At 41.6% G+C, this 25990-nt stretch overlaps 1 protein-coding gene and 1 pseudogene across 1 annotated transcript; one reads left to right on the top strand and one right to left on the bottom strand.

Annotated features, from left to right (window-relative positions):
- The first annotated feature begins 6835 nt into the window (after positions 1 to 6835).
- Positions 6836 to 8484, top strand: LOC127771794 (UDP-glycosyltransferase 92A1-like; annotated as a pseudogene).
- A 4434-nt stretch (positions 8485 to 12918) lies between these two features.
- On the bottom strand, positions 12919 to 18488 carry LOC127769879 (uncharacterized). The gene is made up of 8 exons (XM_052295540.1): positions 18300 to 18488; positions 17997 to 18122; positions 17787 to 17864; positions 16489 to 16614; positions 16263 to 16364; positions 16028 to 16174; positions 14968 to 15094; positions 12919 to 13139 (listed from the first exon to the last, which is right to left on the bottom strand). Exons 1-8 carry the CDS (start codon positions 18486 to 18488, stop codon positions 12919 to 12921), a joined length of 1116 nt encoding a protein of 371 aa, XP_052151500.1.
- Positions 18489 to 25990: the final 7502 nt, after the last annotated feature.

A 25990-nucleotide genomic window follows, 5' to 3' on the forward strand; every position in this document is an offset into this window, starting at 1 on the left:
AAAATATAAGGATCCAATCAAAAGCTACACGTAGTACAAAGGACGAGAAAGTGCTTGAGCTGCAGTCACATCCACGTTATTTATTGTTTTGCTAATTACAACATGAATTTCAATAAAGCAACGAAACCACAGCGGGCATGGGCTAGCCTAGTAATAAGAGCATGTCCATAAGATGGGATCCGCAATATTGTGTTCTTTTTGTCTATAATAGATGCTACAATATGTATGGTTTCTTCTCGACCTTAAGGTGGAGCCCACTAAAAAAAAAACTCTATTCACCTACAATTTCAAAAGCTGCTATATATATTGCAAATGCATAAAATACTTTTTTATTTCTTATGGTCTAACTTTAAGCTCAAGGTTACCCTTAGCAATATTCTCTTCTTAGCTACTTTCCCAATGATAGAGATAAAACAAATATATTACTTTATCCGTTAAGGTTATTTTACATGCAACATTGTGGATGTGCTAAGTAATAACAAATGATTCGATGTAGAACAGATGTGCACACTTATGGCCACGCACGAACTTCTCATCGCAATTATAGCGCCATTATTAATTAATTATCAAACCAAAAAAAATTAATTATAGCACCAAACTTATGGTTAGGACCTTATACGTGGTCGCAGCCTCAAACTTAACCTCTTCCTCAGGAGGGAGAGGCGGTTCACTCGGTTTGCCCCATGAAATAAAGAAACATTGCATCGCCGTCAACTACAGTAGTGCACATGCTTTTCATATTTTATAATTTGAACCATCGAAAGCGTGTGGTTTTAGTGATGTAGCAAAGCCAACTACCAAAAAAGGCCCATGAAATTTTTGGATTGTTGGAAATTTGGTCATAATTCGGCATATTTTAATCCAAAATATTAAGATAATAAACATAGCATTTGCAATATGAGTTGATAAGTGATAGTGCTAGTTGTATACAATATGAGCATACATAAGGTAAAATAAGCATCAATATTTACAGAGTAACGCAATGATGCCATTGCGAAGAATATTAACAAACAAACATCTAACGGAATATGGAGAATAGAAGTATACCCCGAGAACGTCCCACCACTGGATTTTGAGGCAGTATTGCCTCCGTTGATGTCGTTCACCTCCTTGTCTCCAATCTCTGTTGACATGTTAGCGAAGGCGTCGATGCTGCAGCAGCAGTAGTCGCGAAGAACAGGAGCAGTCGCACTTGAAGTGCTCCCCAAAAACATGATCGCCTGCCTACCCATGCAGGTTCTCAAGCGGACGGAGTTTTGGAGGCACCTGCTCGTCCCCGTACACCTATGCGTGCCGGTGAACGGAAAAGGGGAAGGATTCTGTAGCACAGGAACAGAGGGAGGAACTTCGGAAGTGCAAGAGACGTTGGGAAGAGCTTCTGTTCATCCTTCTGGTCGCTGCAGAATATATATATGCGAGCGCGAGAGTAATGTTCGGGATCATCAACCGATGATGGTTTTAGGGGTGGTGCATGGCGTACAAATCCATACGCCGTGATGGGGGTTCAAAAGTTGAGATAGAGTGGAGGATAAATGAGCTTACGTACGACAAATAAATATGCCGGACAAATTTAGGGTTTTAAGCGACAGCCACACTCGAGGATTTTTGTGTAGAACGAAAGTATGAAAGGAGGGAACACGAGTCAAAAAGATGAAGCGGGTTTTAATTCATTCGCAAGGTTCCAAGGGTTCGGGGAATGAAACGACATTGCGACAAAAGGAAAGGATTTTGGGATTTCGATTCGCTTTGCATCGAAGCATTTAGCGAAAAGGGAAGACGTCGATTGGAGGACATCCTTTAGGCGGAACGATTTAATTGAGGTAATCCAACGATTCAAGGAAGGGACGGGGTATTACAATTGTCTAGGAGAGTTGAGAGGACAGAGAAAGGATTTCGCTCTGTGAGGCGATTCTGAAAGAACTACTGGGTTCGAGTATTTCCTGATATTCGAACAATTGGTTCGGGAGGGGTTCAATTGAGAGGGAGGAGTATCGAACTGCGGAATTCGAATCCGAAGGAATTATGACAAGAGTTGAGATTCACAAGGATGGATTAACCGAGATCTTTGGCACAAATCTCTTTTGGCCACCAATTTGGTTTGAAACAATCCGTGTGTCAGAAGTATAATATGTTAGTTAGAGATAAGAGTCAAATACAGATGTAGAGATAAGATATATCCTAGAGATAGAATCCTAGAGATAAGATAGAGTCCTAGATATAGAATCCTAAAGGTAAATCTACTTTTACTTATATTATACTCCAAGTATCTATCCCTATGTCCTCCTATATATACCCCATGAGAGAGTCGATATAATATATCAGAAAACATTAGAATACAATAAATTAGATTTTTTCACATGGTATCAGAGCTCTAGAGACCCCGTCGCTCTATTAGTCTTCCGCTCACGCTGCCCTGGGGAGATGACATCTTTTTAGTCTCCCTGGGGCGCGCATCCATCAGCCACCGAAAAAAATTTCATAGATTAAGTAATGATTAGTATTAGATTAGATCCTTCGTTAGCTAGCCACATAAAAGCCATGATCCTCGTGAGCAGAAGCAGCAAGCCAGCAACCACTACGCATGCATGCATTTGCAATGGTCGGCGGGTGGCGGTCGCCGAGATCAACTTCTTCCGCCGCAACACTCGTGTCTTCGAACCTACACCGACAGTACTGATCATCATCAGCTGTACAACTGCGCAATTGTCTTCGCCGACACAACATGGTCTTCATCAACAAGGGAACACGCCGCCGCCGCTCGTCCACAAGGATGGACATCCCGCGTCCTCTAATAGATTAATCTGCAAGACTCTTTATCGACGACATCGACCGCGTCCTCTACGACGACAACGACCGCGACACCGACGACGGCATCGATCACGTCATCTACGACGACAACGACTACATCAATCCGGCATCACCATTGTGATGACCGCTACATGGCGCGAAAGGACCAACCAAAGTGGTGGCCTCATCGCCAACGACGTCCTCTGACATATGCAAGACGTCCTCAATGGCATCCTCTGACATCTACAAGATGCAAGATGCTAACAATTACAGTTTCGTCTTCACACCATGGCGTAAATATTTTTTCTTTCGCCTTCGGCTTTACTACCATGATTACCATGACCACGACTACTACATGATCAGCTACATCGACGAACGTCTACAACAAGAATCATCTACGGAAACTTCAGTCAAAGCGTCCGTGTCATCGCTATTGTCCATGACACTTCCGCTATGACTACGGGAGCGAATAGAGTAGAGTCAAGGGACGACACAGAAGGGGACGCAGGCACCAGGTGGAGGAACCGTCCATCAGAGATACAATCGATGATGGTGATTCGAAGGAGATGAAGAAATAGAAGATTTTAAATCCAGTTGCAATCGTTCGCTTCGCTCCCGTTACGACTGAGGGGGAATGTTAGAAGTATAATATGTTAGTTAGAGATAAGAGTCAAATACAGATATAGAGATAAGATTAGCCAGCAAAAAGGGGCAGCTCTGCGGTGGTGACAAATTCCACGGTCCAGTGACGGGGTGACCAGAATGAAGCTTTTGAGAGCTGTTTTCGTGGTGAGGGGTTGTTTCCTCCCGCTTTCCTCATCACTTGGATCAGGGAGGAGTGTCGTCTCTGGCTTCCAGACGCGCCGCGGTGAGACAACAGCGGCGGCGGCGCTCCGGCGTTTCCTGGCCAAATTGGATGGGGGTGATACGGACCAGGCGGGGCTAGGACGGCTCGGGCGCGGTGGCTCACTGCTTGAGGGCCGGGTTCTGTAGGACGGACGGTCGAGGGCGATGTCACGTGTAAACTTAGTGGCGCGGCAACGGGTGGCCGAGCACGCGGCATGATGGTGCAGCTACCACGCACGACGTCTAGGCAGTCAGCACAATCCTTGGTGCCAAGCACTGGGCTTGCTATGGTTTTACTATGGGAAGTCCACGGCGAGAGGACTGGCCCCAAGTTCCCGCGGAGGCAGCGGAGGCGGCTTGGCGTGAAGCCGGGCTGATGCATGCGGCTGGGGCGTGCGAGCGCAGCGCACATGCCAATTTGACAGCGCCATAAGCGTAGCGGCTGCGTCAACACAGGAATAGCGGCACGTGGGAGAGGAGATGGCTGGTGACTCGTTTTCTCACCGCGACAGACGGAAGCGGCAAACCGAGGTTGGTGATGGAGGCCGAGCGGCGGGCCGCGGGCGGCAATGCGGCATGGTTCGGACCTTATACAATTACCGGACACAAATTAATTATCAGCCAAAAGGAAGAGAAATTAATTGTCAATTATTTTTAAACTGGAGAAAGTAGCATTTGACGTCACATTTATTTATAGAAGCTATCTTCGTCGTCAGGCGACCGAGCAATCACTATATATATTCATTTGAAACTTTCCAGCTCGTCGCGCGAGTGTTCACGGCTGTGGCGTCTTTGTGCACACTCGCTCGAACTCGCGGTTCGTCCTGGGCTCCCGGCGGCAACAGGGCGATGCGTTCGCCAAGCAGGCCAAGGGAGAAGACTCTAGCCTAGCTGGGCCTGGTGACAAGGAAAGAGGAAGGTGGCCTCTGATGGGCTGGGTTGGACCTAACAGATGGTGGGGGAAAGAACGAATAAGTCTACTTATAATCCCTCATGTCTACACGAGTTTAATTCATATCCCTAAACCAAATCTTCACCACCAACTTGAAAAAACCGTTCAATTGACATCCCTTAGCAGGCTCATACCAAGTATACATATACGTATCCTAATAGGGCACTCCAGATTATGGGTACTAGTCACCAACCCGTGCGTTGAACGGGCTAATATTATTGCAGATCCAAATCTGCTTGTTTACTGTAGAAACTCTAGTGGAGTGCCCAATTAGTACAACAAAATTAATGTAAATATGTATTAACTTAAACTTTAGAATTCCAAATTCAGAAGTACTATTTATCTCACATTGAACTCTCCATTTGTTATCGTTATTAACTTAAATCGAAATATTAGAATTAATATACCGAAATACCTTAGTGTGCAGCCTTAGTTATACAAATTATTGCTTTAATAATATCAAGATATGAACAAATTTTCCTTAGTCTAGTTTAGAATTTGAGAACTAATATACCCGATATACCATTAGTTTGCAGGCTCAACTATTATATTTTCATAATTTAACAACATATCAGAATTCGTATTTTTCCCCTTTATTCAATTCAAAGATTTAGAATTATTATACCAAGATATTGTAGATTGTTGTCTTGATCGTAGATTATCATAATATAATAATTCCACAAATTGTCTTAATAAATATCGTGTGATAATTAGTTTGATCTCAATCATAAATTTTTCATGGTTTAAAAATTCCTACAAATATATAGTTGAATTTGGTTTGTACACAGAGTCATAGTTTTCCCATGACTTGCATCATGTTGTATTTTGTGTCACTTTTGCGTCATGTTAGTGGCCTTAAATCCTGTAGATCTAATTAATTAATATTCTCTAGGGTTAGAGTTAATCATGGGATAAAAAAAATTAAAAATAGATATAGTTTAAGATAAGCACGTCAAGAAAATAGACCAACGGTATATCACTGTGCCTCACGTTAAATTAAAAAAGAAGTCTTTTTCTCAATACATTCTACTGCTACAAATATGATGCTCAGATTTTTATGATTAGCTTGTGAGTTCAAAGCAAGTGCCTAATAGATTGAGGATGTGGTGCTTACAATCGAACTTCTTAACTGCAATTAGTCAAACTGACAGAAAACTTTTATGAATTAATTACTGATATGCAGTGACCACGGATGGACTTATTTGGGGCAAGCAAACTTTGTAAATCAACATCTCAATACATAAAAGTTATAATATGATCATATAAGGTAAATACCAAAAATTGTTGGCCTGCTTACCGGGTCACTGCATGGATGAGCTTGGCTGCACGTCTTCCGTCGTGTCGCGATGCGATGATCGGCCTTGCGAGCAGAACGTCCAGGCGGGATGAAAGAAGTCCGCTCGTCACCATCTCCGGGCGGCCATGCCAGCGAGCGGAACTGGAGTGCAAAGAAGGAAGTCCTCACGTTTACGAGCAAACATACGTAATAAGGGATGAGATCGATACATTAACATGTGTAAATCTAAGGTTGGATCTAATCTAGATATGATTGGACTTTACAGAGCCCACGGTACATAATATACGGTTAGAATGCTAATCGATGGCTATATATTTCTAGTTAACATGAAGGCTCGTAGAAAGTGTCCAATTAGTATAGGTAGGTATAGATGTGCAAATCTAACGTTGGTTCTAATCTAGATATGATTGGGCTTTACAGAGCCCACGGTACATAATATACGGTCAGGATGCTTTAATCTATTGAATCGATGGCTATATATTTATAGTTAACTTGAGGACTCGTAGAAAGTGTCCAATTAATATAGGTATAGATAGATAGATAGATAGATAGATTATGACACCGTTTTACTTGTTGGGAAAGCAGTTAGGCAATACCCAGCAGTCCATCCTAATCGAACGCATACCGTGCAAGCTGACCAATCCTGGTGGCGGTAAAAATATTCTGCACGCTTTGTTGATGGTTTGAAACAAATAACTCAACTCGGAAAAAATATTATGCAAAATTTACAATTGTTTCCCTCCAAAATAACCTAACTTTTTGCGAATTTGGGTCCACAAAACGTGTTTGCCCTAAAAATATTGAACAATATTAAAGGGCAAAGAGTAAAATGTGTCGACATTACGTGGGCGGCGTGTTGTTTGTCTGATCTCTGATGACGAATAGATATCCGAGCTGAATAAAAATGTCACCATAGTATAGAACTCCCCATAACTTAAGAGTTAGTACGATTGTCGACAAAAGTAGGAGGCCATGTCCACACCGAAGAAGCACGTTGTTCTCTTCCCCTTCACGAGCAAAGGCCACATCGCTGGCTTCCTCTCCTTCGCTAGCCGCCTCCACCGCATCCTCCCGCACGCCACCATCACGCTCGTCTCCACCCCGCGCAACGTCGCCGCTCTCCGCGCCGCCGCCGCCGCGCCGTTCCTCGACTTCCACGCGCTCCGCTTCGACCCGGCGGAACACGGCCTTCCGCCCGGCGGCGAGTCCCAGGACGAGATCTTCCCGCCGCTGCTCATCCCCCTCTACGAGGCGTTCGAGACGCTCCAGCCAGCCTTCGACGACTTCGTCGCGTCGACCGCCGCCGCCGCAGCGCGCGTCGTGGTCATCTCCGACGTGTTCGTCGCGTGGACGGGGGAGGTCGCGCGGCGGCACGGGTGCGGCCACGCGTTCTTTGCCTCGTGCGGCGCGTTCGGCAGCGCCGTCACGCACTCCCTCTTCACCCACCTCCCTCTGCGCCCGGAGGAGCCGAGCGGACGTGTGTTTCTCCCTGAGTACCCCGACCGACCTTGTCATCCACAGGTCGCAGGTGCCCAAGTACATGCTCTACCAGTACGGCCTGCCCGCTGCCGGTGCAGCAAATGACGGCAGCGGCGGCCGAGCAGACAGACGGTTCTTGGACCGGCAGCTAGCTCACGGCAACAACACCGACGCGGTGCTGGTCAATGCCGTGGCGGAGCCGGAGCCGGCCGGGCTCGCCATGCTGCGGCGCACGCTCAGAGTCCTCCCCGTCTGGCCAATCGGGCCGCTCTCGCGCGACCGCCGCGACGCAGCCACCGAGCCCACCGACGACACCGTGCTGCGCTGGATGGACACGCAGCCGCCGGGATCCGTGCTGTACATCTCGTTCGGCACCAACAGCATGATACGACCCGAGCACATGCTGGAGCTCGCCGCGGCGCTGGAGTCAAGCGGGCGGTGCTTCCTCTGGAAGATCAAGCCACCAGAGGGCGATGTGGCCGGCCTCAACGGCGGCGCGACGACGCCGTCGTCCTACAATAGATGGTTGGCGGAAGGGTTTGAAGAGAGGGTGACGGCGAGCAAGAGAGGCCTGCTGGTCAGGCGGTGAGCGCCGCAGGTGAGGATCCTGGCGCACCCCTCGACGGCCGCGTTCTTGAGCCACTGCGGGTGGAGCTCGGTGCTGGAGAGCATGGCGCACGGCGTGCCTGTCATCGGGTGGCTGCTGACGGCGGAGCAGTTCCACAATGTGATGGTGCTCGAGGGTCTCGGGGTGTGCGTGGAGGTGGCGAGGGGGAACACGGACGAGACGGTCGTGGAGAGGAGGCGGGTGGCGGAGGTGGTGAAGATGGTGATGGGTGAGACGGCAAAGGCGGACGACATGAGGCGCCGGGTGCAGGAGGTGCGGACGATGATGGTGGATGCCTGGAAGGAGGAGGGAGGGTCTTCCTTTGAGGCGTCTCAAGCGTTCTTGGAAGCAATGAAGCTGAAATGAAGTATGCCATTGTATTGCTGTAATCATGATGGACTTGTTTTATCTTTTTTTTTCTTCCATGTTATTGTGTTATTATGTTTCACTCGATTTTCAATAATGCAATTCTTATCTACACATACATGTAAACATTCATAATAATGTGATTCTTATCTGGACGTACATGGAAACAATCATGTATGTAAACATTTATTTAACAAACTAGCACTAATTGTGCCAATTTCATTGAATATAGTAGTAGGAAAAAAAGTATTTACATGGGTGCGGAAAATAGATAAGGTTATATACAAACGGAAACTACATGAACATCCTCTTTGCATCTACCAGAGACAAGGTTCTTGCTTCCTAGTACTTTATTTTCACAAGGAGCACCATCAGTGGGAGCTCAGTGTATCACAAGGACTCTCTTTTTTTCCTGGATATTGCATAGAACTTTGGTTCCAACTCCTTTGGTTGTAGCACTATCCCCAATCTTAACTCGCATGGCAGCCATGAACAGGAGTTTATCTATTTCATCGCATAGGGTTTCCAAACCGATCCACGCTTTCCCGCTGATTTCCATTCTTGCCGAAGCCATATGAAACGTAGGGCTCTTGTGAATCTCTCCAGTTGCAGGAACCCTAAACCTCCATTTGAAGTTGGCGAGCAAGTTCTTGCTTAGTTCATCTTGCATTTCCTGCCGGTGATTCCTGCCCAGAGGAAGCATTTCCTCTGCTTATCTATCACCTACAGCCTATAGGGAATCTTTTTCCTCTTTTAATATGCAATGAGGTGAGAATTGATTTGACTATAAGTCTGTTCTTCCAGCCATCCCAGGTCCTTCCCTTCCCAACCCACCATCCCCCCTTCCCCGATTTGTCGAATAGTGGTTGTAGGTCTACTTTTCTCAATGTACCCAGCATTAAAGGTAAGCCCGGGTATTTCATCGGAAAGGACATTCTGGCAATGTTTGTGCCCTCAAGGATGTTTTCCAAATCTAGATAGCCACATCTGATTGTTGCTACCTACGATTCTTGGCAGTTTTGTGGGCTTGTATGTCTTGTTTCTTGGGCTTAATAAAGACGGTTGCGTTGTCCGCATAGATAGAAATTCGTAGGCGCACCAATCTCCCCCTCATCTTACTTATCATCTTGGGTAGTAACTTTTGAAACAGGTTGATTGCCATAATGAAGAGGAGGGGGGAGTGGGGGTCTCCTTGTCTAAGGCCGCAACCATGTCGCACCTCTTTTCTGGGATTCCATTAAGGAGTATCTTGGAGCAGGAGGTTAATTATGAGGAAGCCTACTATCTAGTCTATCCAACACTACAAGAAGCCCATTTCCTGCAAAAGTGTCGTGAAGACGTAGTCCCAACAGACTAAGTCAAATGCTTTTGAAATATCTAGCTTGAAGAGCATAGGGCACTTGTTTTGATGATATCTCCAGGCCATATTCTGACATACATAAAGTTGTCTTGGATGCTTCGCCCTCTAACTAATGCACTCTGATTTACCAAGATAAGGAAATGCATGAGAGGTTGCAGAAGTAAGGCTTGAAGGTTAAAGAAAACCTTGGCGAAGGTGTGGATCAGATTTATTGGTCAAGCTATAGATCGTTATTTTGTCTACCCCATCTTTTTTAGGGGATGATGATGATGTCAGCTAAGTTGAGGAGGTTGAAGTGTGCACATCAAATGTTGTAGACCGAGTTGAAAGCCACTATTATGTCAAGTTTGATAATGCCCTAGCATACCTTGTAGAAGTTGCCAGTGAAGTTGTATGTCCCAGGCGCTTTGTCAATCGACAACTATTGAATTGCTTTATGAATCTCCTCCGTGAAAGGTTCAGCCAAGGTGCTTAGGTCTATTAGTGTAACTCCCAAGGCTTGCCAGTTAAGCTCCCACTCTCTCGGTGCATGACTTCCCATAATTACCGAGAAACGGTCCATGATCAGATTTTAATTCCTTTTCCTCGTGCCACTGTCAATCCATTGTTTCCTACAAGACCTAGGATGCAGTTTTTTCTTCTAGGAGCATTTGCTTTTAGATGGAAACACTTAGTGTTCACATCCCCCTCGCGAATGGATGTTATTCGCGACACTTGTCTTTTCCTTGCTCTTTCAATATCTGCTCGCCGCAACAATTCATGCTTTAGGGCCACGCGCATGTACCCTAAACTTTGTTTTGGGGGAAATCTGTCATATTGTTTTATACACGATTTCAGAAAATTCAAAACATTAGATCCACCCACTTAATTCCATATATCCGGGGCATGGTATAGGTAATATAACTACTAGAAGATCTAGTTCTGGACCATGTTAGCTTATTGAGATTTAGATGCATGTGGGCCAGACTTAGGGCTAGCACTAATTTGCATGTCAAAATCACTCACTATTGGCTGGTCGACCTAACATTGTTAAAGAAATACTGCTTAGTTTTGGCTGATTCGCAGTGAAGTGAACAATGAAACGCTGGTTAAGGCATGAACAATGGTATGGTCAGTGATATAAGTGTCTGGCAGAAGATGCCATGTAGAATTTTATAGGGTTAATTTGACCCGTCAGATTTATCTTCTTCCTCCATCCTCCCCTCTTCTCTTTTTTTTCCCATCTGTCCACTTCTTCTTAGCCTCCTCCACACCCATGGCCCGCGGGGGAGGAAGGCCGGCCAACCGCATGGAAATTGGCCTGTCGTCGCAGCGGGAGCAGCTCGTGTTGACCAACAACTTTGTCACTCCTGTGACCAAGTATGGACTCCTATGTAGTCTCCCCCTTGTGGTGCCAGTTTGTTGCTCTTGAGGTTGCTCGCGAGATCTCCTTATGCATGCTAGTCTTCGAATTAATCGGATGCGCGATTCTCTGTTGGCGTTGGTGGTGTAGTAGCATAGCATCTTCATCTATGCGTTTTGTGCAGAGAGATGGGTGTGGAGGAGGCTGAGAAGTGGTTGAGAGAGATGAGAAAAAAGATAAAGAGGGGAGGATGAAGGAAGAAGATGAATCTGATGGGTGGTTTCCACGTGCAGATGCAGGAGAAGATGGAAAACATGATGTTGTTGGCATGGTTCCAATTTTGTAATATTTGAGTAGCAGAGCTACGTATAGACGAATTATAATGACATTTATCTGAATTATCACATTTGCAATGGCACGAATCAAATTAACCCAATTTATAAGGCTAAGTTCTTTTGTTGAGGTTCCCAACACATCTTCATTGTATTCCACACACACGCTTGCTAAATTGCTAAACGATGTGTTTTTTTCAATTTTTTTCTACACGGAAGTTGCTTTAAAAAAATCATATTATTCTATTTTTAAAAGATGTTAATTAGCTAATACTTAATTAATTATGTGCTAATGAGTCATTTTATTTTAAGTGCGCGAGAGATTAGTTCCCAACACGAAGTGCCGAACACAATCTAAGATATGAAGTGAAGAAAGATCTGTATAGAGAATATTGTCTTCCGTGGATTAACTAACGGTATAATAGACAGTTTAATACCATCCATATTCCATACATACTAATACCAATAATGTACTTGCCTATAGGATCAAATCGACAAGTATTCAAATACATATAAAATAGCCAAACATTTGACATGTTTGTATGTCTTGTCTATATAATATCTAGATACGACGTGAAAGTAATATATAGACGGTAGCCATCTAAACTGCTATTCACGGTTTCAGATTTATGTGTTTAAATTTGTGCACTTCATAGTTCATCCGGGAATTTACCGAGCTTTGTAGGCTTGACCCTATGACTTATGACTATAATTTCAGCTAGGAACATGTCCACACGCGGATACACGTTCAGTTGTACTGTGTTGTGTGTGCTTTCGAGCACACATATTTTTTATGTTGTGTTGTGCTATAAAATGTCTCATCCATTTAAAATCTATTATATTTTGGGACTCTCATGCGTCTTAAATTCTTTATATTTTGCGACGGAGGGAGTATGTCATTTTCCCTTAAAAAGCTTCGATCGTTTAACTTGCATCTATGTTTAAGTAGGCTCAAGGATAGAATCACTTACTTATTAGTAGTAACTAACAAACTAACCCTGGTAATTTGCACAGTAAAACAACCACGGTCAAGACTAGGATCGCCGAGAAAGCTAACATGCAAGAGCGAGTAGTGCAGCCTTATATGAGTTCTGAAGATTAGGAAATTTGGACTCGACCAAGGGAATGAAATCCCCCTTCTCACCCCCCCCCCCCCCCCCCCCAACCACTTCCCCGGCCAAGCAAACGTCTCACTAAATGTTTTCGGATTTTTCCACCTTTGTATAATTTCAATCAAAATAAGTATGAAATTTCAAATAAAAAACTTTCAAAATTCACGAAATCTTGGTGGTTTCCAAAAGTGTGAACCCTGCTCATAACGTAAGGAAACGATTAAAGGAACTTTATATGGGGGAGCACTCTTAATTTTGTCCGCACAAAAATGTTGCACGATTATTTAACTTCATCTTCTTACAGTGTCCTGTGGAGATGGAAATTGGAGAGGCAAAAGGAATACTAGAGTTAAAGTTTTGATATGCCTTCTTCTTATTGATCTAACGGAAAAGAAATACGAGCATAATTTCTTCTTCAGCCCGATCGAGTCACAATTTTCAGCACCAATATTCTTCGCTACTTGCACTCTCTTGTTTGATTTCCACGTCACGAGGCATTTCCTCAGTGGATCTTTTTGAGGGTCTCCCAACAGGACGCTTGGCAGTGTTAAAGGATACCGATTTTTTGGTTTTGCATGTAGTCTTCTCAAGCTTGCCCTTGTTTTTTTTAACCTCGCTTGATGAATCTGATAAATCATCAGAGGAGTCACCATCTTCAGCTATGAAAAAGGAAAAAGATATATTGTCAGTCATCATCAAATTCAGGAGGAAAATACAACATACCACAAATACATATGGATTATTGCAAACAATCCGTAGTCCTCAGAATTTTTGTTTTTCTTATGGAACCAGTCCTCACAAATATTTTAGGTCAATAACTGTTAGGCATGCATATTAAGGCTGAGGGGTTGTTTGGTTGCATGCCACAAGTTGCCACGTCTAAAGTTAGTCATGCCACAGTTTTTTTTAGTTATTGTTTAGTTCATGACACAACTGTGGCTAGCCACATATTTTCTCTATATGGCCCCACATGTCATACACTAGTATTTTTTTTTGCTAACTTTGGCTAAGTTGTGGCTAGCATTTTGCTAGCCACACATTTTGTGGCAGCCACACCTTGCCTAATATGGGGTTTGGCAAAGTTAGTAAGCGACCAAACATCCCCTGAGTTCGGATGGGGGAGATGGGAACCCAACTCCTGCGCACGGAAAACGGAGCAGTCCATTAACGCGTGATTAATTAAGTATCAGCTAATTTTTTTTCAAAAATGGATTAATTTGATTTTTTTAAGCAACTTTCGCATAGAAACTTTTTAAAAAAACACACCGTTTAGCAGTTTGAAAAGCGTGCGCGTGGAAAACGAGAGAGAGGGGATGGGAAAAGGTGCATGCTAACACAGCCTAAGTAAAAAAGAAATCCATCTATTCATGTAGTTGCACTTAATATATGCATGCCTAATATCATCGACTAGGGCTTGTTTATCTTATTGTCAAAATTAACCTTATCTTTTTTTTTGGGGGAAAATTAATCTTATCAAATTTTAACATTGCCAGATTTTTTATGTCTTTCGGAATTCCGAATTCTCCGGAACACTAAGTTTTTTTACCCTATCAAAATAAGTTAGTATTGTCAGCCAAGAACCCATGGCCTATTGGTTTTCTTGCCCTTGTCCTGTACAGCTTATTATATGGCCAATAGCATCAGAAGTATTTGAAAGTGCATAGCGACCAGATTTAGAAATAATATGACCTAAAATATATTTTTTAGCAGCATTTGGCCACATGATAATTAATTTGATCTGCCCAACATGATCGTTCAATTGAAATTTGCAATGTAAAATCATTGTCTAGCACATACTGCCACCATGAGACATAACCTATTCAATTCTACTGTATAATTTACTCAAATTGACACCTTTCCTCTGTTAATTACCTACTTTGGATATTAATGCGTGCAGAATTCTCATATGTATCAGAGGATATAGATATGAAAAATAAATAAAAAGCTGTATAAATTCAAAATACGTTGCACAGACGATTATTATTGATGTTACAAATATTAAATTTTAATGCTAAATATCTTTTCTATTTTCAGAATTGTAGCGGTTTAGATTACATCAGTTTCATCTTGCTAATTTTTTATTTAGAATTTTAGAATTATATTAATATAATACTAAATTAAAATTCCAAGGTGATTACATCGTTATGCTATTACAAAATTGTTTTATTTATTATGGACTATGAAATAAATATGGCAAGGTTATGATCCTCAAATTCAAAAGTTGCTTTATATAATTGATATCAGAATAAATGACTACATTTAAACATGAGCAACTCAGAAAGGATAAACTATTATTTACAAAACATAATATAAACAACAACAAATAGCTTATATGAACTTTCTCTGGGTTTATACGTTGATGATTTAAGTCTGGATGATCCCATACGATGTCTTATATGAACTTTGATAGTAAAAACATGAAGCAATCAATGATAGAATCACCAGCGCATAGAAACCAATGAGCAGCATATAAGAAGAGTAACTTACACTTATATGAACTTTCCTCATCACTGAGTGACTTTTCTGTAAGCGATGAGTTTTTGGATTTCAATGATCTTCTGGATTTCCGGTTAGTCCTAGCTGCAAAGTCTAGTCTTTTCTTCAGACTTTCATGCTGTCATGGATAAAATCAACAAATTAGGGTATGAACCCTCTACATTAAACTTAGCTTTCTCACCAAATGTTGCATGTAATAAGTGCTATAGAGCAATTTATCCATGGAACATCCAATCAGATTAGATTAGTATTATTTTTCATTCATTTTTTTAGACACAAAATTAATTGGAACTAGACCTTAGGTCCGTAATTCATGCGTTACCATAACAGAGGATGTTGAATTACAAAATCAGTACATGCCATTAGATTTTTAAATAAGTAAATTATAATATAGCATATATGTTTGAGCTTCAACAAATAAAGGCATATATATAAGCTATCACTAGTGCAAAATAACCGTGGAGTTACATATATAGCTTATTCATGGAGTGGCATTTTTACAGCTATAGGATGAAACCAGTATCATTTGAGCAATTAGAGAAAAAAAATGTGGTATATTGACAATTGGCCAAGACTGTAGTAGCATATACGAGCAATTAGCCTATTCACGCATTGAAGGGCCAAAGCCCAAGTTGAAGGTATAACATGCCATTTCGTTGTGTTCATGCCCAGCGAATCAACAAAGGATTTAGTCTATTCAGTAATCCTCAATCTAGTTTACTTATGCACAAAATTTCCTAGCGACTAATTTTTCTGAAGAAAGTAATAACACCGAGATAGATATTGCTGTTCACATACATCTATTTTTTTTAAAAAAATGCAACTATAATTTTAGTTGTCTTTCTTAATGTCCTAAGTTAACTTCGTGAATGCTCAACTAAGCCCAATTTTATTATAATAGTAGATGTACCTCATATGCTACCATACAAAGCCCGTAAACTATGCATACTCCATTTTCTTTATATATCTTATAGAACATACATTAAAATTGTTGTTTCGTTTTGAAAAGGAACCTAAACTTGACGGATGAAAGATTTTGAGGAAGAGTTACCAGATCTGCGGACTTCTCAAAAGAGTAGAGGTCATGAACACTTGTCCTCTGAATAAATGCGCGTTTAGGTACTTTTCCAGTTTGAACATAGAGCATTGCAGATTTCCTTGTGCGGAATGAATAATTATTAACAGGATCCGTGAAATACTGCACATTCAGCAAGATAATTAAAAAACTGAAGTCCATTTGTAAGTGAAGAAAAATGATTAAGTTATACTCCACTACATATATATACCGGGTCTTTTCTAATTACTCCAGTCTTTGTCTTTCTAAATACTACTTCCTTCACCCATCCTTCTGGCAGTGAATGTGGATTAAATTCCACATTTGCAAGAATCTAAAAACAAGTTCAATCATTAGTTTCATTCAGAAAAATCTATATATTAATCATTAAATTCTACAAATTGGTAAAATAATTAATAGATAAGTGATTAGGGCAGATGTTGCAGCAAGAAGCACACGTTGTCTTTGGTTCTTGTGTCACATTCTCCATTTGTATCAAATCCAGTAATCTCGGACTTATTAATATATAGCAGTACATCCTCTTTAGAAAACAGTCGAACTCCAGCTGGTGGATAAACATAAAACTGCAAATTGGGCATAATTAAAGGTGATCAGAAAATTTTCACTAACACGAGAAAACTATTATATTGTAGAGGACCTTATATTGTACTCAAATGTAAGATGATGTGTTTATGATAGAAAATATATTTAAGCCCTTGAAGATATACAACTAATTATTTCAACAATAGTTTTCTAAAAGCGTCATCATAGTTTCCAGTCAATAGAAGCATCAGCAATTATGTGTACAGGCCAATAATGCAAATGGACTGTTACATTTTGGCAATGGCTTTTCAGATTTGCCGTTATATTTTCTATACTAGTGAAACACCCATGTGTTGCAAGGGAATTAAAATTAATCACTTTGTTACTTTATAAAAAGTTAATTGAGAAAAATCATATTTTTATCAAAATTCAATGTAATGGATGTTGCTCCATATGCCTCATCGTTTGATGTAGAGTGGTAGATGATGGATTCACTAATTTGAATTTCAAGTATAGGTGGGTAGGTGATGGTGGCGAATTTACCACCACTACAGTTGAGGTCTTCTAGTATAGACATAATTTGTATTAACGAGGGTACATGTCCCCCTATTTTATAGTACATTCAAATGATCCACCATGTCAAGATTTTTTACTGTCACACCAAAGACAAGAATAATACACAGTTGGAGAGCTCATTTCTGACCTAATTAATACTACCTACTCCCTTTCTATCCAAAAAAAATCTAATTCTAAGGAAGTATCTGAAAATATATACCTTATCCAAATACATCCTTAGGATTTGATTTTTTTTTTTCGATGGAGGAAGTGAAGATGGAAAATGATAGGTGGGCCTCTATGGGATTTTTTTTTCCCAGCCCTGGCCAGATATAAAAAAGTAAGCGCTATGTAGTTCAAAACCAGTTGAGTTTATATCAAGGAATAAAAAACCGGTTTACAAAGAGCTGAGGCATGGTTTTGAAGTTATGGAGTGCTTTTAAAAGTTTACAGGCGTAAAATGATGTTTTTCCTTTATAATATGTCAAGCTTAGATCCTTGTTGAATTCCCTATCTCGCTTCTAGCTTATTGGATTGGCATCCTAGCACTGTCATGAAGAATAATCTAAGATCTGATGATGAATCACTGCATTTCAAACTACTAATGGGCATAGAACAATTAGAATACAACTATATTACAGGACAAAATAAAAGGTACCTTATACATCTTGTTCATGTTCTTTCCACCAGCTCTAACCTCGATTATCCAGCCTTTTGGAAGCCATTCATGTGTCATCTGCATATATGTCATGGTGGGACTCACATATACCGAATTATTCTACAGACAACCAAAATCATGAATAGCATATTCATATATATATATATATATATATATATATATATATATATATATATATGAATCACTCACAATAAGCTGGTTATCTGCAGCACAGTTCTTTGATTCCAGGAATCGCTCATCCATCCCAGAGAAAAGGTACTGAAGCACCTCTGACTTCATGGTGAAAGTGAGTCCTGATATAGGAGATGTGTAGTACTGCACACAAAGATATTTTTGACTAAATATCACAAATCTCAGGGACGAAAATAAAGAATTTATATTTACAGACAAAACTTCCACACACACATATATATCATCCGTAAATCTCTTATGCATAGTTATATACTATGAACTTTCTAGTAACAAGATGCAGTAAACTCGCTTTTATCATACCCGGTAGATTGTGCCATCGTCACCTTGGTAGACCTCCATTATCCAACCATCTGGAAGCCATCCTGGGCGTTCCTCCTCCTCCTCCAAATCCTCTACATCTTGCTGAATCTCTTTCTTCTCGTCATCTGATATCACTATCGATGTTGATCCGGCCACGCCTAAACCCTTCCAAACGCTTGGACCGGCCATGCCTAATCCTCTCCAAACTCTTTCTCCTCCCTTCACCCCCTCTCTCCCTTTCTCTCCAACCCACACAGTTGCTTGTATATAAGAACGGCAGGATGGGTTGGGCAACAGATTTAGGGTGCTTTATATATATGGAGCGTACAGAAAAATGGCTGCCGGCCGGCATTAAATTTGCACAGCTGCACGCCAGCACCTTGGAGGATGTCATGTTTACACCTAAATATATGGGGTAGTCCAGAAACAGAAACTGTTCTTTTAATTCGACACCTTGCAAAATTGTCCATATCAACCTACCATAAAGTGAGTAAAATTGCAGCAGTGCATATTAGTGATAAGTATAACACTTGGCCTGACTTCGAGTTCTAGTCGGCATCTTCGGAATGGTTACTTACTCGTTCTCCGTAATGGCATTTTCTGAACTGCTAAACAATGAATTCTATGCAAAAATTTTATATATTAATTAATTTTTAGAGACAGTTTCATAATAGAATCTCCTGCACTCAAAATTCATTGTTTAAAATAGACGTGAGAACTTATAATAAATTTTAGTTTTTAACCTATCTCAAATAAAAAAATCAGCTAGATCTCTTCTGTGGGCAATAATTTTCATACAAGTCTGTTCTCATCCAATTCCATATAAAAAGTTTTATATGCAGAAGTTCCATAAAAATCAAATAAAACTACTTTTTAATGTTGTAATAATCAATACTCGATTAATCATAAACAAATAGCTTTGTCTCGTTCGCATGTCAAAAATATCCAATCCCAAATACTGGTTTTTCTTATGTGCGTTGCAACCTAGTTGCCACAATCATGCATATGAATTCACTTAGAGCTTAATGAAAACTCGTAAATTGAAATCTAACCGGAACTAGTGGCGGACACACGATTTCGACAATGGGGGTACGAAGTTACAGAGTACGGACTACGCAGATAATACAAAGGAAACTAGATCGACGATAAAAATGAACTTAAATCACTAATAAGCACTCAATCCAAGTAGCAGACATGCGTATATTAGGCAATGTATATCTTAATCCCAATACATAACATGTAGTGAATAATTTGTACTGAAAAATAAACAAAAGTATAATAGAAAACACAACTAACCATTGCTTCGTCGGAAGTGGCACCGGTGACAGATGTGGCGATGACAGGGGTGTTGGGCTAGGGTCATAGGAGGCAGCGAGTGGAGCTAGTGTGCCGACTGGAGGAGCTGAGTCGCCATCGTGCTGTGGATCTGGAGCGGCATGCAGGCGTGTCGTCTCCTGCCCCTGGCGACTTGTTCGACCACCGCCGCCGCTCATGGCATTGCTCCCGAGTCCCGACTCCTAAACCGGTAAGAGAACAAATAAGAGGGGAGGGGAATAGGGTTTAGCCGGAAAGGGAGATCGAGAGATGCGCACATGGGCAAGTGGGCCGCCAATTAGGATGGTTGGATTGCTATTCTCCAAGGCCTATAAATGATTAATTTGGCCGATATAAATTCATATAGTTATTTATTTGCAAAATAATTTGGGAAATGACTATACCCCCATGTCCGCCCCTAGCGGGAACCCCCTCCCCTGCCCTATCCAATCAATTTTAAACCGTAGTTTTGCGGCACAAGATATTTTTGAGGGGCATTTGAAACATTGTAAAAATTCGAATGACTTATCTAGAAGCCAACTAGAAAACGTTCCACTTTTATGGACAAAGCTAACCCAGTTTAAATCCATCCAAGTTTTCTTTTTTTATTCAATGCCCCCTTATCTGTGTTCACAATGCACAACACATTCCACAGCCTCTCTCACTGACCAGCTGGTCCAAATGTCCAGGGTGGCCTAGCTGGATGCTCAACACCCTTCTCCCAGCCACTTGACATGTAGTATGAATTGTGAGTCCGGTGCCTTGCATATTTTGCATGGAGTTATTTCATTCTATAAACATAATACACAAGTATATCTGTTTCCAACAAATCTGCACCTTAAATGCTAACTGGCAATGACAGCACGCAGCCAGATCCGCACGATCGGGTCAACCTATTGCGATCTTGTCCATGTGATTTTGGGCCTTTCCTTTTTTACAAACTGTTTGATGGGCTCTGAGCCTTTCCTTTTTTTGCATATTAATGTTTGATGGGCTTCGGACCTTTCCTTTTTTGCAAATTATTTGATAGGTTTATTGCCATCTGGTTTTCCTTTATTAGAAAATCTACCATATTCCTTTTCCATAGATTTGATCTGGCCTTTCCTTTTTATAAGGCCTTTTTTCCAGCCTACATGTCCAATATTTCTAGAAATATAGATAAAAAAAATTCTATGATAAACTTTATACGTATAAATTTTGTATAGAAGACTAGTCCGGAAAAGAGTATTCTAGCCTAACACAAGAGGAAATGCCACCGACCAGGGCGGATAAAGCCTGAAGGTTATGTCGTTGAGCGAGGAATATTCTCCAAGAAGATACTGCGGGGACCAGTCCAACCACCCCTGCAAACTGGCGTCAGGTCCTTCGGAGGACCACACAAATGTACAACCATACCCATAAGATTTCTAGCTTTAGAGGGGTATTTTAGTAATTTCTTATCTACCCTTGGAGGTAGGATCGTACATGTACCTCTGAAGGCTATTAAGCCGTTCCCACGAGATTTGAAATATCAAAATACCATACGACACACAGGACTTTGCTCTTTGAGCTCATCCCACTTTTATGGTAGGTGAGGAAAATAGTACTTTCCCACCTATTCATGATTTGTCCGTGACCAAGATCAGGAGAGTTTGCATGAAGAATGACAGATGTGGTATTTTCAGAACAAAAAAGCTATCACCTGTGGTGTTAAGCGAAATAGGGAAATTTCCGTGGTATTTTTTGAATTTGGTTTCTGAATGGTGCTATGAACCAAATTTTTCTCAAGACAAGCCGCCCCTAGACTCATTAATTAATAAGATGGGAGAAATAATTTTACAAACTTTTATGCTGGCTGCACCAACCAACAGGGGGTTAATTTACACTGATCATCTCTCCTCTGTTACCTTGACATACTTGTTTGAATGGTGAAAGCAAAATGTCATAACACTTGTACGAACACTATTTTTACATACGGATGATACGCGATTTGTACACGAGTTTAGCGAATCGCATGTGATTTAGGGTCTACAGAAATCAGCAATTACAAATGTGGATTTGCCTCTACCAGAGTTGGCATGTTTCGAAACATAACATTAGTGAATGACCATACTATAAAGAAAATATTTTCAGAAAATATTGAGCTGACCATATTAGAAAAATATTGTAAGTATCTTATAAACTTGAGAGAATCTATATACTATTGAGTTTGTCACGGTTCTACAATTTACTATATATTGAGTTTATCCACTTCTATTATATGCCATCAAGTTTGTAATTTCTTTTACAATTAACCATTACCGTTAGTTAGTGTGCCGTTTGTGCTTTTGAAAAGACAAAATTGCCCATAACCCATGCGACATGCCCTTTGCTCGTTCTTCACCCGTGCAGCAAACTGTCTCCGGCTAGGCGGCCCTGGCGTTAGCACGCCACCAACTTCGTGCTCCTCGACGTCATGCTCGTTTCGTTCGCCGGCGAGACGTGGCGTTCCACGAAGCCAGAGACCCCACGTACACGAGCAGGGCGCAGGTGCAACATGCATGGCAGGCGGCAGGGTGACTGAAGAATGCCAATTCTTCATTTCTTCGTGGGCTAACGCATAACAGCAGTCCGGCCGGTACTCCGGTAGGCACTAGGCAGTAGCCACCCAAGCCCAGCCCCCAAGGCTGTGGGCATGCGTAGCAGCCAGCAAGCTAGCTGCTCTGCTTCTCAGTTCAGGGAATCAGGGTTAGTTAGCTAGTGAGGTGCTCCGCTCCACCTAAGTCTGTTTAACATGTTGTTGCTTTTGTTCTTTTATGTCAAAAAATTCGGTAGCAACATATTGTGGATTCATGCGACCAACAAGAAGCTTAGCAGTGGTGCTTAGCAGCAGCAACGAAATTGATTCATAACTGGTACTGTAGCAGCAGCAGCGCTACTATGGAGTACTTCCTCGTTCTCTCAAATCAAAAGAGATGAACATTCAATAATCTGTTGTAGAAGAAATAGAATGAGGGCATTTGTGTCATTTTTGAAAATACTAACTTGACAAACTGACAGTGATGGTAAATCATAGAAGAAAGTTGAAACATGATGGCATATAGTAGAAGTGGACAAACTCGGTGGTAAAATATAGAACCATAACAAACTCAATGGTATGAAATAGATTATACTTTGATTCACCTCAATCGGAGTGAAAACGAATTTTCAGATTTTGAGGATTTTCAAATAATAATAATAACATTCCACTTGAAGACTTTAAAAGTTTAATATATTAATTGATTTTTAGAGACAGTTTCTTAATAGAATCTCATGCACTCAAAATTCGTTGTTTAAAATAGATGTGAGAACTTATAAGAAACTTTTAGTTCTTAACCTATCCCAAATAAAAAAAATCAGCTAGATCTCTTATGTGGGCAATAATTTTCATACAAGTCTGTTCTCATCCAATTCCATATAAAAGTTTTATATGTAGAAGTTCCTTAAAAATCAAATAAATCTATTTTTTAAGTTTGTAAAAATTAAAACTCGATTAATCATACACAAATAGCTCATCTCGTTTCGCATGTCAAAAAAATCCAATCCCAAGTACTGGTTTTTCTTATGTGCATTGCATCCTAGTTGCCACAATCATGCATTTGAATTCACTTAGAGCTTAATGGAAACTCATAAATTGAAATCTAACAGGAACTAGTGGCGGACACACGATTTTGACAATGGGGGTACAAAGTTACAGAGTACGGACTACGTAGATAATACAAAGGAAACTAGATCGACAATAAAAATGAACTCAAATCACTAATAAGCACTCAATCCAAGCAGCAGACATGCATATATTAGGCAATGTATATCTTAATCCCAATACGCAACATGTAGTGAATAATTTGTAGTGAACAATAAACAAATGTATAATAGAAAACACAACTAACCATTGCTTCGTTGGAAGTGGCACCGGCGACAGATGTGGCGACGACAGGGATGTTGGGCTAGGGTCATGGGAGGCGGCGAGTGGAGCTAGTGTGCCGACTAGAGGAGCTGAGTCGCCATCGTGCTGTGGATCTGGAGCGGCATGCAGGCGTGTCGTCTCCTGCCCCCGACGACTTGTTTGACCGCTGCCGCCGCTCATGGCATTGCTCCTGAGTCCCGACTCCTAAACCGGCAAGAGAACAAATGAGAGGGGAGGGGAATAGGGTTTAGCCGGAAAGGGAGATCGAGAGATGCGCACATGGGCTACTGGGCCGCCAATTAGGATGGTTGGATTGCTATTCTCCAAGGCCTATAAATTATTAATTTGGCCGATATAAATACATATAGTTATTTATTTGCAAAATAATTTGGGGAACAATTGTACCCCCATGTCCGCCCCTAGCGGGAACCCCCTCCCCAGCCCTGTCCAATCAATTTTAAACCGTAGTTTTGCAGCATAAGATATTTTGAGAGGCATTTGAAACATTCTAAAAATTCCATGACTTATCTAGAAGCCAACCGGAAAATATTCCACTTTTATGGACAAAGCTAACCCAGTTCAAATCCATCCAAGTTTCCTTTTTTTATTCAATGCCCCCTTAAGCTCTGTTAATGCACAACACATTCCCCAGCCTCTCTCACTGACCAGCTGGTCCAAATGTCCAGGGTGGCCTAGTTGGAGGCGCAACACCTTTCTCCCAGCCACTTGCCAAGTAGTGTGAAGTGTGAATACGGCGTCTTGCATATTTTGCATGGAGTTATTTCATTCTATAAACATAATACACAAGTATATCTGTTTCCAACACATCTGCACCTTAAATGCTAACCAGCAATGACAGCACGCAGCCAAATCCGCACGATCGGGTCAACCTATTGCGATCTTGTCCATGTGATTTTGGGCCTTTCCTTTTTTGCAAATTGTTTGATGGGCTTTGAGCCTTTCCTTTTTTGCATATTGTTTGATGGGCTTCGGGCCTTTTCTTTTTTGCAAGTTGTTTGATAGGCTTATGGCCATCTTGTTTTCCTTTATTAGGAGATCTACCATCTCCCTTTTCCATAGATTTGATCTGGTATCTTTCCTTTTTATTAGGCCATTTTTTCCAGTCCACATGTCCAATATTTCTGAAAATATAGATACAAAAATTCTATGATAAACTTTACACATATAAATTTTCTATAGAAGACCAGTCTGGAAAGGAGTATTCTAGCTTACCGCAAGAGGAAAATACCATCAACCAGGGTGGATGAAGCCTGAAGGTTATGTCTGTCAGGGTTACGGGTTAGACATTCCCTCTACCCTTCGATATACGTTGCATATCAATATGGCATATCCACGCGCATGCGGATATTTCCTGTTTACAGAAGGAAAGAATCCTACTCGGACAGAACTGGGTCGTTGACGTATTGTATAGGGTCTGATACCTCCGAGTTCTACTTGGAGACCTCCAGATCCGCGATATAAAAAGGACCCCCCGGGGAGGGCTCAAGACATCAAATCTCATAGCCAACACAACCAACGCAGCCTACGAAGCTGGAATCTGCGAGGAGCCAATTCATCAAGAGCTAGTCGAATCAACTTCACTACGATCTCGTCGGATCCGACAAGTTCCATTGTCCTCTTTGTAACCTGTGTTTTCCACCATATAATCCCATATCAACTGGATTAGGGCTATTACCTATCAAGGGGCCTGAACCAGTATAATTCTTGTCTTTTGATTGTTTGATGTCGTACTACGTAGATCCTTGTACCAACGTACCCCAATACCCTCTATATTCGGTCTACGGGTATCACCCGTCGATAATGGCGCGCCAGGTAGGGGGCCTTGGTACTCAAGGTTCTACTACTATGTCATCCAGCTTCGTCGACAACAACGTTAGCACCAGCCTCAGCCAAGTACTCCCTGCTTCAACAATGCTGGTATGGACTCAAGTCGGCGAAATCGTCTTCCCGGTTTACACCACGACGCCGATCTCAGCCGGTCCTCCAATGACCGGAAACGAGAACGCAGTGGCTACGAACCAAGGCGACTCCATGTCCTCCGACGAGTTCAAACCCAAGCAGGGCGAAACAAACTCTCACCAAAATGGGAAGGACCTTACACGATCACACAAGTCTTGCGGCCAGGCGCATTCAAAATCGCAGACGGCGACGGTCGCGAACTAGCAAATTCTTGGAACATTGACCAACTACGTAAATTCTATGTATGAGTCAAAACCACTATACCTGTAAGTACCCTTACAGTATCAATAAAGCCTATTTCTAGGCCCCATATCACAATCAAAGTGTTTTCACCCGATGATCCCTTACTCTGATGACACCTAGCGTTGAAACCTGTCCTTATGTCCCTTTACGCCATCTCGACAAGGCCTCCGAGGAACCTAAGGGATCTTTGGCTGGGGACGCCCAGAGCCGATAAGGCCTTGTCAGATCCTGTAGAGATGAAAGACCATGT

Source organism: Oryza glaberrima, chromosome 4 (genome assembly GCF_000147395.1).
Source record: "Oryza glaberrima chromosome 4, OglaRS2, whole genome shotgun sequence".
Taxonomy (NCBI): domain Eukaryota; kingdom Viridiplantae; phylum Streptophyta; class Magnoliopsida; order Poales; family Poaceae; genus Oryza; species Oryza glaberrima.

What these genes read in the sequence shown, in the direction of transcription:
- LOC127769879 (XM_052295540.1), bottom strand. Translation starts at nt 18,488, where the DNA reads ATGGCCGGTCCAAGCGTTTGGAAGGGTTTAGGCGTGGCCGGATCAACA. An exon ending in ACATGAACAAGATGTATAAG is followed by an intron (nt 16,615 to 17,786) that starts GTACCTTTTATT and finishes CCCAATTTGCAG; the next exon opens with TTTTATGTTTATCCACCAGC. An exon ending in GAGTAATTAGAAAAGACCCG is followed by an intron (nt 16,175 to 16,262) that starts GTATATATATGT and finishes CTGAATGTGCAG; the next exon opens with TATTTCACGGATCCTGTTAA.